This window comes from Leucopleurus acutus (assembly GCF_964270905.1).
Source record: "Leucopleurus acutus genome assembly, chromosome: 1".
Lineage (NCBI taxonomy): Eukaryota > Metazoa > Chordata > Mammalia > Artiodactyla > Delphinidae > Leucopleurus > Leucopleurus acutus.
The window spans coordinates 2,665,406-2,680,099 of record NC_139142.1 but is presented as its reverse complement, the minus strand read 5'-3'; the positions used below and the strand labels follow the sequence as shown (position 1 = coordinate 2,680,099).

The window sequence follows — 14,694 nt, the reverse complement described above, 5'->3', positions numbered from 1 at the left end:
GTAGCCAGTTTTCATTTCCATGATGCTGGTCTTTGCTCAGTGACTCTACGGTACTTTAAAGGTTAGTTGTGATTACAAAACTAATACGGTCCCACAGTTTAAACAATACGCAAAAATATTAAACCAGGGATTTTCTAAGTAAATGTAATCTATGTAAAATATACCTAATTTACAAAAACAAGATCACTTAGTCATTCTGTTGAGGAACTCATTTATTTCGGGCAGAAGTCTTCATAGTGACAAATTCACAGTAGGTGCAGATGACGCTGAGTGGTGGACGGCAGGCAGCAGCGATAACCGCAGAGAGCTGGTGAAATGATCAGGTCTGGAAGATCCTAAGGTCAGTGGGTGGCTGAGCCAGAGCACAGGTGAGATCCCAGGTTGCGGCAGGGGCCGTGACCCCGGCATAAGGCAGGGGCCGTGATTGGGGTGAGGCAGGGGCCGTGATCCCGGGGTGCAGCAGGGGCGTGATCCCCGGGTGCGGCAGGGGCCGTGACCCTGGCGTAAGGCAGGGGCCGTGATCCCGGGGTGTGGCAGGGGCCGTGATCCCGGGGTGAGGCAGGGGCCATGATCCCGGGGTGCGGCAGGGGCGTGATCGGGGTGCGGCACAGGGCCCACCCGAAAGACCGTCTGCCGTGGGAGCTGCAGAAGCTGAGGTCCAGAGCCCGGAGGAGCGCAGAGCCGCAATGGGAGGTCACAGTGCTCGGTGCCCGGTTTCAAGCAGCATGCTTTCCAGAAGCAGCCTGCTGTCGCCCTCCACGTAGGGCTGGTGCAGCCACATGGACAGGTAGCTCAGGGCCAGGTCACGGTCGGCCGTGTGCGCCAGTTGCTCCACGACGGTGCGCTTCAGGCGGAGCTCCTGGCCGTACATGTCAGAGAGCTTGCGGGAGACCTCGTCTGAAAGGAACACGAGCCGTCCTTGAACAGTGGCATTCAAGGGGGTACCCTTGACTAGGGACGACCCGCCACTTTTTTTTTTTGGCCACGCTGCGCAGCTTGCGGGACCTTAATTCCCAGACCAGGGATGGAACCCGCACCCTCTGAAGTGAAAGCACTGAGTCTTAACCACTGGACAGCCAGGGACTTTGCAAAGCTCCTCCTTAAAAGCTAGAGTCAGCGACAGCACAAGAGGAAGAAGGGCTCCAGCCAGTGCAGATTAGAATCAGATAACATGGTAAATAAGTGTCATGAAATTAAAAAGTACCTGTTACCTTTCCACTCGACTCTTAGGAACTGGCAATCATTATACATAGCAGATTGACCTCAAACTGACAATGTTCAATAAACATGTTACGTGAGGTGATTTTCTCCCTTATTTAAGCCTCAAAGCAACATCAAATAGCTTAGTCCTTCTTTTAAACTAATAAAGCAAAAACACAGCCCTTACCTCACAGCTTAGTTATGTAATGGAGTTTGTTTTCCCAGCGGTCCTCTTCCATGGGGCGGGCTGAAGTGACCCCCACCCCCCAGCCATGTACTTTTTAAATAAAACAAAGCAAAAACCCATCCTTCTTGAAAAACAAAAACGAGATTTCTGCCTCTACAGAGGAGGCAAAGTGCATTCTACCCATTGGCCTTAAAGGGCTAATAATGGCAACTTGCTTCATGGGTCTCTAATTACATTTAATATTCTTTGCTGATTAGTAGGTAATTAAAGGCAGGAAGAAACACTCCTCTAAGATGTCCTCATCTCCTTCCTTCCCAATGGATCCTCTTCAATTGAATTTCAAAGCCTGTCAGCTTCTTAGAGGGCCAGACCTAAATGACACCAAATGCTCTCATAACCTACCCTTGAAAATCAACGCAGGAAGAACTACTTACAAAAATAGGCTGTGGGCCACGTGTGGAAGAGGGGGGGACGTTTTCTCTCCTCCCCGTAATGGTAATCTTCTAGTTCACAAATCCCCTTGGTAGTGGAAGACAGCTTTTCCATTTTCATCTGTATTTTGGTCTGAAAAGATATTAATTTAGAATATGAGATTATTATTTAAAATCCTGTCTTAGATTCAATAACTCTAAGATTTCAAAGCTAAGAAATGTAAGTCTGCTGAGATCGTAAGTCCAGTGATCAACAACATTAACTCCATGTGCAGCAAACTTCCAGGGAGAAGGAGACTGACAGTTGCTACGGTTTCACTAATTTGGATGACTTCAGTAATAAAGCCCACATCTCCAGTGCTGGAGAAGAGGAAGCTTGCTGGGTCCCGCTTCATTAACATTTCCGAACATCACTAATTTTTTAGCACCAAAGACCTGGAGGGGTGGCAAGGCAGGCTCTCGCTTTTATGGAATGAGAGGAGAAGAGGCATTAAATGAGCTCATTTCTGACTCTTTTTTTAAAAATTAATTAATTAATTAATCTTTGGCTGCATTGGGTCTTCGTGGCTGCGCGTGGGGGCTACTCTTCATTGCCGTGCGCGGACTGCTCATTGCAGTTGCTTCTCTTGTTGTGGAGCACGGGCTCTAGGTGCACCGGCTCTGTAGTTGTGGCTCATGGGCTCTAGAGCGCAGGCTCAGTAGTTGTGGCGCACGGGCTTAGTTGTTCCGCGGCATGTGGGATCTTCCTGGACACCAGGGATCAAACCCATGTCCCCTGCCTTGGCAGGCGGATTCTTAACCACTGCACCAACCAGGGAAGTCCCTCATTTCTGACTCTTATGAACTGCCTTTGAGTTTAATGCCAAAAGCTTGGCCTCTGTGCACCAGTGTCGAGTCAAATCTTGGAGACAGAGTTTTGGGTGAAGCAGAAAAGAATAGCTTTATTGCTTTGCCAGGCAAAGGGGGACACAGCGGGCTCCTGCCCTGAAAAACTATGTGTCCCCAACCCGGGAGGATCTGATGAGGGGTTTTATAGAAACAGTTCAAGGGTGGGGTTGCTGATAAGATTCGAGTGTTTGTGGGGACTGCACTCCTTTAATCTGGTCTCACCAATGGTCCTCTCCTAATCTTTTTTTTTTTTTTCCCCCCGGTAGGCGGGCCTCTCACTGTTGTGGCCTCTCCTGTTGCGGAGCACAGGCTCCGGACGCGCAGGCTCAGTGGCCATGGCTCACGGGCCCAGCCGCTCTGCAGCATGTGGGATCTTCCCGGACCGGGGCACGAACCCACGTCCCCTGCATCGGCAGGCGGACTCTCAACCACTGCGCCACCAGGGAAGCCCCTCTCCTAATCTTGATGAGCTTCTCGGGTCCCTTTAATCTCGCCTCAGGTGGTTTCTTGGCTGCTCTTGCTTTGCTCAGCAACTGTCTGAACCTGCCCTTTGGAACTCAGGGAAGGTCATGGAGGCTGGAGTCTTGTCTACAAACAAGAAACGCGGGACGGAAAGACTTCCGTGCCCAGGAGCCCCACAGGGTCCTGCTCTGTTTCCAGTTTACTGAAACCTCTTTGAGGCTTGTTTCCTTGTTTATAAAATGGTAATAACGAAAGGCAGCCCTACACACTTCACACAGGAAGGAAGTGGTGAGGACGTGACGTGGACGGTGCCTCAGCGTACGCCAGGCTCTGTGCTGCAGCACAAAGTGGCTGCTTCCACGGGGTGTCGGGGGACTAAGATAGTACTTGTGGAGCACCTGGTCAGAGCTACGTAAGGGTTTGTTAAGTAAAACAAATGGGTGAAGTAACAGAGATGCCAGATATCAGTAGCATGGGTCTACTAAGACCACAAGTCTAGGTCCTAAGTATGGAGTTAGCTTTATGTACCCAGGGGGTATAAGCAAAGATATATAAATCGTCAGAATCTTAATTCCTTGCACTTAGTCCTTCAACCACCCTCCGATTACATCTGAAGAGGCGTGCACTAACTTTAGCGAGCATTAATTTTTAAAGGACTAGACTCCTTTCCCCAAATCTTTCCAGGTTCGATACGTCACTTGACCCAACCCCAAGAGGCAGGACTCATCATTTCCGTACCACAGGTGGGAAAATTCTCTAGGTTGCTGAGCTAGGGAAGCACGAGGCCAGGACTTGATAACACGCTTTCCGACCCCAAGTCTCTTGACACCCAATCCTGAGCTCTCTCCTCTGTGTCCTGCAGCAGCTCCACCTAATGCTAAGAAAAGCGGATAAAGGTCAGGAGAGCCAAGAAAATCCTGGAGGCTTGACACCACCGGGCCAGAGGTGCCAGCCGCATTCTGGGGCTCATTCATCAATGACGATACCAAAGTCTCACGCACGTGCAGCCCTAAAGTGACAGCAGCTGAACACGCTCTCAGCTCCACGTCCCCTCCCAAAGCCAACAGCCCACGCCTCGAGATGTTCGTCCAGCTTAGGGACAAGGGTGCCTCCACCCTCTACCAATTTCAGATTCAAGACAAAGTCAAGTTCGGGAAACCATTCTCTCTAAAGGATGGAGGAAAATAGGAAAAATAATATCAATATCCTTAAGGATCAACATTGGTTTTGAACCTAAGAATGTGAACTAATTCTCAAATCACTTTATTTTACTTTATATTTTGGCCACGCTGTACGGCTTGCGGGATCTTAGTTCCCTGACCAGGGATCGAACCCAGACCCCCGGCAGTGAAAGTGCAGAGTCTTAACCACTGGACTGCCAGGGAAGTCCCTCAAACCACTTTAAAATAGAATAAATTCACTGGAGCAGAATTTTGGGGCCTGACAACTAGCACCCGTGGTCAGCCCAGGCTTTGTCTGAAGACCTTGGGAACTCAGGTCACTATGGGCACGCAGTCACCTAAAACCTTGCAGCCACTTTCAGCTGCCCTGCCAGGCCACACCCCTTCACCCTGGACCCGTGCTGTGGGTAGAGGGACCAGGGACAGGACGTGTCACCTGTTACTGCTCAGTCCATCAAGCCACTGGCTGGATGTTCTGGACCTTGACTCTACCTCCTAACATCCTCCCAGGCCGTCCCTCCTCCGTGCGGGTCAGTGGGACTGAGGAAGGGGTCCCATGGTACCAGACAGCCACTTAAGAATGGGGAGAACCAAGGATGGACAAGTAAAACCAGTCAGTCATTCCTGACATGCCTGAAATGGAAGGCAAAATACCTCTTCCCCCTCGTCCTGCGCAGGCGCTCTTCCCTAACGAGGTGTGCATAGGTACAGAGTTATAAATGAGGACTTGTGAACTAAAGAAAGCCAAATGGCATTTAGAAACAAAATCTTTCCCAGGGTTTTCACATTTTATAAAAGTCACATTAGTATATGTCAAAAGTGTTTCTCATTTTAACCCAGTTTGGGGATTCTGTGAAATGTTTTTTTTTTTTTTTTTGCGGTACGTGGGCCTCTCACTGTTGTGGCCTCTCCCGTTGCAGAGCACAGGCTCTGGACGCACAGGCTCCAGACGCGCAGGCTCAGCGGCCATGGCTCACGGGCCCAGCCGCTCCGCGTCATGTGGGATCTTCCCGGACTGGGGCACGAACCCGTGTCCCCTGCATCGGCAGGCGGACTCTCAACCACTGCACCACCAGGGAAGCCCTCTGTGAAGTGTTTTATGCCAGAAAGGAAGATGGAAGGTCAAGGATGAAGAGGTTCTGGTGGGAGTGTTGCCACATCTAACAACAAATGACCAAGCCCAGCATCGTGTGTTTAACTTTGTTGGCTATTTAAAGTATTTCAGTATACACAGGGAACTATATTCAATATCCCGTAACAAACCATAATGGAAAAGGATATGAGAAAGAATATGTATTTATATGTCTAACTGAATCACTTTGCTGTACACCAGAAACACAACATTGGAAATCAACTATACTTCAGTAACACAACAACAAAAACTGACAATTAAAAGCTAAGTGTGGGACTTCCCTGGTGGCGCAGTTGTTAAGAATCTGCCTGCCAATGCAGGGGACACGGGTTCGAGCCCTGGTCCAGAAAGATCCCACATGCCACGGAGCAACTAAGCCCGTGTGCCACAACTATTGAGCCTGTGCTCTAGAGCCCACGAGCCACAACTACTGAGCCAGCGTGCCACAACTACTGAAGCCCGCGCGCCTAGAGCCCGTGCTCTGCAACAAGAGAAGCCACTGCAATGAGAGGCCCACGCACCACAAGGAAGAGTAGCCCCCACTCGCCGCAACTAGAGAAAGCCCGTGCGCAGCAACAAAGACCCAAAGCAGCCAAAAATAAATAAATAAATTAATTAATTTTAAAAAAAAGCTAAGTGTGACCAGGAAATAAATAAATAAAATATTTCAATATAGGAACTTAGCCATTCAGTTTCTTCTCTTTCAAACAATATGTGTGCCCATGCTTGGTCCAAACAAAACCACTTGCCGTAATCAAATGGGTTAATTTGGGGAAAAAACATACATGTGGTCAGTTTTCAATTGGGTCATTCTGGAAATTTCGATTGATTACTCTGCCTGTGTTAATTCTCTACTGGTCCGGAAGTCTAGGTCTAGAACTCAACTACTGGAGACACAGCTGTGAACCTGGAGATAAAACAAAGAAAACACCAAGCTCACACACCTTATCCGCCAGCCTTCCTGTGAGTGGGGCGTAAAACAAGGCGACTGATGACCCAGGCCTGTCTTGTTCCTGCCTGAGCACCAGGTGGAGAGCCTGGGCGGGGGGGGGGGGGGGGGGGGGGGGGGGGGCGAGTGTTCCTTATCACAGCACAACCCACAGGCAGCATCACAAAACAGACGGGACAACTACAAAAACCTAATCATTTATTTAGAGGAGACAAATAGCCCCAAGATATCTTGAAGACAATATTGCATTTCAAGCAAACAAAAGGCTAAATCACCAAAATGTTCTCAATGCACTATTTATTTTTCTCATTTTAATGTTTCAGAAACCATTACATCTTACAATGGATGTGATGTTTAAAAGGGCAGTGCTTCTTTCCTGAAAAACTCTTAAACCTATAGTCTGCCTCATAATACGTGGAACCCTAACTTTGAATAAGTGGTATCTTGAAGAAATACAATTATATTTGACATATTCTGTTTAAAAAGGCAAGGAAGCATGTAAAACATTAGAAACATTTCCATCAAGAAAGGTTAAACTATACAGACTTTCTATGTTTGTGGGAAGCTTTAGTTAGTTAGTTCAAAGATGTGCAAAACCTTATCCCTGTGTCTGGTTGAGATGAGGTGTTTCGTGCACATGTGGTGGCCAGCATGGTGGGTACTGACATGCAGACTTTAAACAAACATATAAGAGCATCTCTTATGTGAGAGATCAAGGCTCACAGGCCCAATGTGGCTCAAAGCCTATTTCTGTGTGTCCCTTGAGCTAAGAACGGGTTTTACATTTTTAAGTGGTTGGAAAAAAAAATCAAAAGCAGAATATTTTGTGACACGTGAAAATTATCTGAAATGCAAAGTTCAGCATCCATAAATAGAGTTTTATGGGAACACAGCCGCACCCACTAGCCTCTGTACTGTCGATAAGTAGAGGTGAGAGTGCCTGCAGGGTCCCCAAAGCCTGACACACTTCCTGTGGAGCCTGGGAGTGGGTGAAATTGCCCTGGCAACATGCAGAACCGAAAGAACCAAGGTCTAGGACAGCCTCTTGGGAAACAAGATTTATAGGACACGTAGAGCGAGAGAGACCAATGGAGGAGGTTGAGGAAGGAAAAACGAAAGCTTGGTGAAGGAAAGCACGACCAACCACGTGGAATGCTGCAAGGTGCTTGTGCACACGCGACACCCGAGGATCCCTGCACCTTACCAAAGCATCCAGGGTGGTCTGCAGCCCCTCGCACAGCATCTCGAGCTCCCTGCTGTATTCTGGGTGCTCCTTTTCTGCATTTTCATCAGAAGCCAGGCTGCTGCTCTCTAATCCTATCGTGTCTTTGCTCCTGGACAAGATGGAAAAGAGTGGGAACAAAATACACTCCACAGGCTCGCTTCATTTCGTTGTGATGAACCCTCGAAAACTCAATATCCATGTACTTATGTCATCATCGACTTTTTCCATTGGCGTTGTTTCACGTCATCACATTTACATGTTATTTATATATACAACGAATATGTCCATCCGCTACTCAATTCTGCCCTAGAACAAGTCAATTCAATCCAGCCCTGTGGCATCCTAAGGGGGTAAGACACGGATCATTTCCTCAGAGTCCACCAGCTAGGAATGCGTTTTGTAAACGGAAGGCTATGACCCACAGCACCCGAAATAAAACTAGCGGGGCCACAATCAACAATTAAGGAATAAAATTAGGGACTTCCCTGGTGGTTCAGTGGTTAAAACTCTGCGCTTCCACTGCAGGGGACATGGGTTGGATCCCTGGTTGGGGAACTAAGATCCCACATGCCGTGCAGCATGGCCAAAAAAAAAGAAATTTAAGGAAAAAAATTAAACATTAGAATAGAAAATATCAGAGAGCATCTTATGCAGTAAGGTAAGAACTGTTTCATAGAACTTGCTAAGCAGGAAAAGGTGGCAGAGGGCCAACGTGTGTGATATGTTTGAAAGAACTGGAAAGAGCCAGGGACCCAGGCCAGAAAGTTAAGACTCTAGACTCTGGCCAGTAGACAAAGATATACAAATATATAATTACAACTTTGAGAAATTAAAACTACACATATATAGATCCATACTCATGTTTCTCTTCAGATCATATAAATCTTTTGCATTTTACTAAAGATTCTCGTGGGTAGGAACAAGCTTGAGCCTTGCTTAAATTTTTTGAGGCCTTGCATAAGCAAAGCTGATTAAAAAAAACAAAAACATATATATAGGAAAGTGCAAGAACAGTAAAGCAAATCTTCCAATTAGAATTGGCAACTGTCAACAGTTTTTTTCCATAACCCCCTTGTCTTTTTTTTTTTTAACATCTTTATTGGAGTAATTGCTTTACAATGGTGTGTTAGTTTCTACTTTACAACAAAGTGAATCAGTTATACATATACATATGTTCCCATATCTCTTCCCTCTTGCGTCTCCCTCCCTACCCCCCTCCCTATCCCACCCCTCTAGGTGGTCACAAACCACCTAGCTGATCTCCCTGTGCCATGCGGCTGCTTCCTACTAGCTATCCACCCTACGTTTGGTAGTGTATATATGTCCACGCCACTCTCTCACTTTGTCACAGCTTACCCTTCCCCCTCCCCATATCCTCAAGTCCCTGCTCTAGTAGGTCTGTGTCTTTATTCCCGTCCTACCCCTAGGCTCTTCATGACATTTTTTTTTTCTTAGATTCCATGTATGTGTTAGCATACGGTATTTGTCTTTCTCTTTCTGACTTACTTCACTCTGTATGACAGTCTCTAGGTCCATCCACCTCACTACAATTAACTCAATTTCGTTTCTTTTTATGGCTAAGTAATATTCCATTGTATATATGTGCCACATCTTCTTTATCCATTCATCTGTTGATGGACACTTAGGTTGCTTCCATGTCCTGGCTATTGTAAACAGAGCTGCAATGAACATCTTGGTACATGACTCTTTTTGAATTATGGTTTTCTCAGGGTATATGCCCAGTAGTGGGATTGCTGGGTCGTATGGTAGTTCTATTTGTAGTTTTTTAAGGAACCTCCATACTGTTCTCCATAGTGGCTGTATCAATTTACATTCCTGTCAACAGTGCAAGAGGGTTCCCTTTTCTCCACACCCTCTCCAGCATTTATTGTTTGTATATTTTTTGATGATGGCCATTCTGACCGGTGTGAGGTGATACCTCATTGTAGTTTTGATTTGCATTTCTCTAATGATTGATGATGTTGAGCATCCTTTCATGTGTTTGTTGGCCATCTGCACTCCTTTGTCTTTTTAGAAGAACTTGCTAAGGGAAAACATGCTCTTGTGTGTCTCCTCTGCTCTGAATACCCCTCTCTACTTCCGACACCTGGTCATCAAAGGGAGGGGGGCGCTTCTCCACACCAAGCTATTCTCAGGTTCTCCAGACACCAGCTGGGTGTCTTACAGTGTAACTCAATCCTGATACTATCTATCAGAGACAGCATCAGATCCCACAGGTTAAGGGCTCTGTCCCACAAGACGGCCCCCGTCTTAACTTCAGACACCAATCACAAGTTCAGGTTGTTACCTGTGCTTAGGACGGACCAGCTGTCAATTGGAAGTTCCCACGACCCCCTCCTTGGGTTCAATTAATTTGCTAGACCAGCTCACAGGACTCAGGAAAACAGTTTACTTTCTGGACTACTGGTTTATTACAGAGGATATTAAAGGAGACCAATATCCTTTATTCGTATCCTTTATTCACATACCTGTAGACAAGAGGTACTGAAGGCAAGGTCTGGAAGGTTGAGCAAAGGAGCTCCTGTCCCTGAGGAGTTTGGGGTACATTTCCCTTCAGGCACATGGAAGCGTTCTGGTTCCCCAACCCAGAAGCTCTCCAAACCCCCGTCCTTTTAGGTTTTTACGGGGGCTTCGTTATGAAGGCATGATTGATTAAATGATTGGCCATCGGTGATTAATTCAACTTCTAGCCCTTCTCACCTCCCTAGAGGTGAGGTAAGGGGGTGGGGCTGATAGTGCCAACTCTAGTCACGTGGTTACTGCCTCCCTCCTTAGGGTTTTCCAGAAGCCCCCTCATTAACACGAACTCAGGTGTGGTAGAAAGGGGTTTGTTATGGTAACAGGAGACTCCTTTCCCCTTTACCACTCTGGAGCTAGTCCAGGAACTGGAGAACAAAAGAAGAAATCTCAGCCTAACTAAAGATCCTCCCATTGCTCATGTCCCTAAGGAAATTATAAGGGTTTTAAGAGCCGTGTGTCAGGAAGGGACAAAGACGAAACATATATATTTTTTACTATAAATCACAATACCACAGAAATAAAATGCAGCATTATGAAGTGGTACTTCTTCCTAGAAGATACCAGTGTCATGAATTGAGTTTGTATCCTTCCAATCCGTTTTATAATTTTATATACAGATGTAACCATGGACAATTTATAGTATAATTTTGCATTTAAAATGTACACACACAGTTCATAGTTGCATGCATTATTTTATCACTTGCTTTTTCGCTTTATATAATTTATCTATGTTCCTAGAGACTACCCTTCCCATTCTAAAAGACTGCCATGAAATTTCTGCCCAATCATTAAGGGTGAAGCACCCAGAGCACACTTTGTAGGTACTTACAATAAACTGATTTTCAGGTTGGCAATATTATTTGCAGTAGCAAAACCTCCATCACTGAGGGTTTCCCATTTCAGGATTAAATTATGCCAATCGGCTGCATTGTCCTTAATTTTCCTTGCACTGACAGATAAGACAGGTTTTCTGGGCGTTGCACTTCCAAGAGTCTTTGCTGATAGGGAGCAAAAGAAACATAATATTATGAAATTCATGATCACGGTTGGGGGGAAAACCCAAACTGTTCTAATTTGCAACCGTAAAACTATCGGCAACACTACATCCACTGAACAAAACACGTAGTGTTAATGAAGACGTGTGGATGAATGTGAAAGTCGCTGCAACAAGACAAAACAGAATTGTTTTTACGTTTTTAGGTCTCACCAGATATACAAATCCTCTCGAAGCTTAACGGCTCCACAAAGTTTTACCCCGAACACTCTGACCACTTTCAAAGGTTGGGAAGGAGGTGGAACTGTGACTTTCCGCCACGAGGCTCCGATGCCCCTGCCTTACCGCGCCCGTTCTCCAGTCTCTGGAACTTTGATACCTGACGTTTGCTCAGAGCTTTGTGGGTCACCAGAGCTCACCACTCCAACACACTGACAAGCTGAACCCCAGAGATGCGGTGATGATCTCCACGCTAGGAATGCAGGAGGAGGTCCAAAGTCCTTCAGGACCTGGCTACTTCTCTGCCTCAACACTCACCTCAACCCCGACCTTGAAGCCCCTCGATCTCTAGCTAAAGTCAACTACTGGCAGCTCTTGAAAAGTCCTTTGCATGTGCAGTTCTCTCTGCTAGAAAGCTCTTTCCTTCCTCGGGCTAACGCTGCCCATACCCCAGGATTCACCCAGATCCCAGCTCCTGTGGGAAGCAACACCCAGACTACTCAGGCTGTTTGGGCCCTCCCAGCCCTCCTGTGCCCTCTCTTCTTCTCTACTTAGAATCCTTCAAAGGCGTCTCATGGCCCACAGGATAAGGTCCAAATTCTGAGAGAGGCCCCTTAAGGAATCCAGGACGCACAATGGCAGTATAGTTTGGAGTCTAGACTCTGAAGACCAGAATGACTGGGTTTGAATCCCAGCTCTGTCACTGCCAGTTGTACAATCTTGGGTTAAGTTAGTTAACCTCTCAGAGCCTCACAGTGCCTATCTGTAAAATGGGGATAAAATATATCTACTACAAAGAGTTGATGTGAAGATCAGATAATATATATGAAGCTAGGAGTTCCTTGGCAGTTCAGTGGTTAGGACTCCACGCTTCCACTGCAGGGGGCGCGGGTTCGATCCTTGGTCGGGAAACTAAGATCCCACACGCCACACAGCGCGGCCAAAAAAAACCCCAAATAAAACATATACATATATGTAAAGCTGTGAGGGTGTGAGGGCCTGGCACATGGCAAGTATCCAGCATAGGATGTATTACCACAAGGGCCTCTCCAACGTGTTTTTCCCACTACCACCAAGTAGTAAATTCAATTCTGACGCTATCTATCTGGAGACGGCATCAGATTCCACAAGTTAATGACTCAGTCCTGTAAGACTCCTCCCCCGCCTCCACTTTAGACACCTGTCTCAAGTCCAGGTTGTCACCTGTGCTCCTGACCTACCAGCTATAGGTCGGAGGTTCCAAAGACCCCCCTCCCTAGGGTTTGATTAATTTGCTAGAGTGGCTCACAGAAAACTCAGGAAAACATTTTACTTACTAGATTACTAGAAAGAGCCAGAGGGAAGAGATGCATAGGGTAACGTACGTGGGCAGAGGTACAGAGCTGACAAGCTCTCTCCAAGTGCCACTCTCCCTGCGTCTCCACCTGTTCACCAACCTGGAAACTCTCACAACCCTTTGCTTTTGTTTTTTTATGGGGGCTTCATTACATGGGCAGGATTGATTAAATGACTGACCATTGGTGACTGATTTAACCTCCAGCCTCTCTTGCCTTGTTGGAGATGGGGCTTTGGTGGGGTGGGACTGAAAGTTCCAACTCTCTAATCACATGGTTGGTTCCCCTGACAACCAGCCCCCATCCTTAGGTTACCTAGGAGCTCCACTTTTAAATATCATATTGATTTTTCATTCACTCTTTACTTATACAACTAACCAATATTCGCCAAGTGCCTACATTATGCCAGCTGTGGGGGCTGAAGTGACTAAATTAGATAGACCAGGACCATTTTCATGGAACTTACTTTCCAAAGATGAGGTGGATAACAGACAATTAGAGGATCGTCAGTTTAGATCATAAGTGCCACAAAATAAAACAGGGTCTTGTGTTAGCGTGAACCCCTGAGATGTTGTCATTTAGGCTGAAACCTGAATGATGAGAAGTCAACAGCAGAGGCCCTAAGGTGAGAATGAGCTTGGTGAGTGTGAAAAAAGAACAAGACCAGTGTGGCTAGAATGAAATGGAGAGAGAGGAGACAGTCAGACAGCTAGAAACTTATAGTCCAAGATAATAAGTTTGGGTTTATTCCAAGTCAATGGAAAGCAAGCAGTAAGCTTTGAGTTGGGAAGTGACATGATCTGATGTAGGTTTTTAGAAAGTCACTTCCACAAAGAAGTCCTCCTAGATCCACAGGTTGGGTAAGGACTCACTGCACTATATATCTGGAACACGCTGTACTTCATTCAGCTTCATTCATGACACTCACCAGTGTAGTGTATTTGCATGTTTACTGTCTAGTACATTCCTTGATAGACTGTTAAGTTCCACCAGAGTAGGGACTAAGACTGTCTTGGTCCCTCTCATAATCTCAGCACGTAGTAGGTGCTGACTAGAATGTGTTAAACGGAAGAAAAGCTCTTACCACCTGTACTATAATCTTCTAAGGGTTTCCCTCCGCCAGTAGGGGCTCCTTGCGGGCGAGGACCACGTGTGATTCATCGTGTCTGACCCATACCCAGCACATATTTAGGAACCAAAACCAATATTCTGACTTCAAGAAACTCACAGTCTAGCTGGGAAAGAGATCAGCTATCAATCACAGGGCAGGGCAGTAGCATAGTGACTACGTTACTTATCCCCTCCGAGCCTCGACTCCCCACCTGTTGACGTTACTTCATGGGATCGCTGTGCGCCTCAAACGAGCTGATCCACTGAAAGTACTTAGAACACGACTTGGCGCACAGTGAGTGCTCGCTGAATGATAGCTTTTATTACAAGAAGAAAGCTCTGTAGCCGGGAATTCTGAGGGGAGCCCAGGGAAAGTGCTCCGCTGGTGCTAATTTATAACGACAATTACAATTTGAGTGTCAGGATCTGCTAACACTCCTTTGCATCATCTCGTTCTACACATGAAAAAATCGAGGCTCGGCAAAACTGACTCCCGGGCCGACCACAGAGCCTGATCGGGGCCAGCGGGCTGGGCTGGGGCAAGGGACGGACCGCCATTCAGCCCGAAGATCAAACTATAACAATGGTACCCTCCCTGCCTGGGGGAGCTTGCCCTTCTCACGCACCTTCCATGCTGGCTGCAGAGATCCCAGGAAAGAGACCCGGAGCCCCGCCCACGCACGTCGGAAGTCCGTATACGTCACTTCCGTCCCGCCCACCGCCTCCTGAGGCTCTGCCGCTCTAGCCGCCGGCGGAGCCAGCTGCCGCTCGTCGGTGCCGGCCCCGTTGCCCAGGGAACGGGTTCCCGGCAGTCCCCGCGGTTCGGAGTTCATCCCCGCCT

At 47.0% G+C, this 14,694-nt stretch overlaps 1 protein-coding gene across 1 annotated transcript; it reads right to left on the bottom strand.

Moving 5' to 3' along the window:
- Window positions 1-216: 216 nt before the first annotated feature.
- Window positions 217-14,509, bottom strand: CINP (cyclin dependent kinase 2 interacting protein). The gene is made up of 5 exons (XM_082855718.1): window positions 14,480-14,509; window positions 11,026-11,194; window positions 7,635-7,764; window positions 1,822-1,951; window positions 217-897 (listed from the first exon to the last, which is right to left on the bottom strand). The coding sequence occupies exons 1-5, from the start codon at window positions 14,484-14,486 to the stop codon at window positions 695-697; spliced, it is 639 nt and encodes a 212-aa protein (XP_082711844.1). The 5' UTR covers window positions 14,487-14,509; the 3' UTR covers window positions 217-694.
- Window positions 14,510-14,694: the final 185 nt, after the last annotated feature.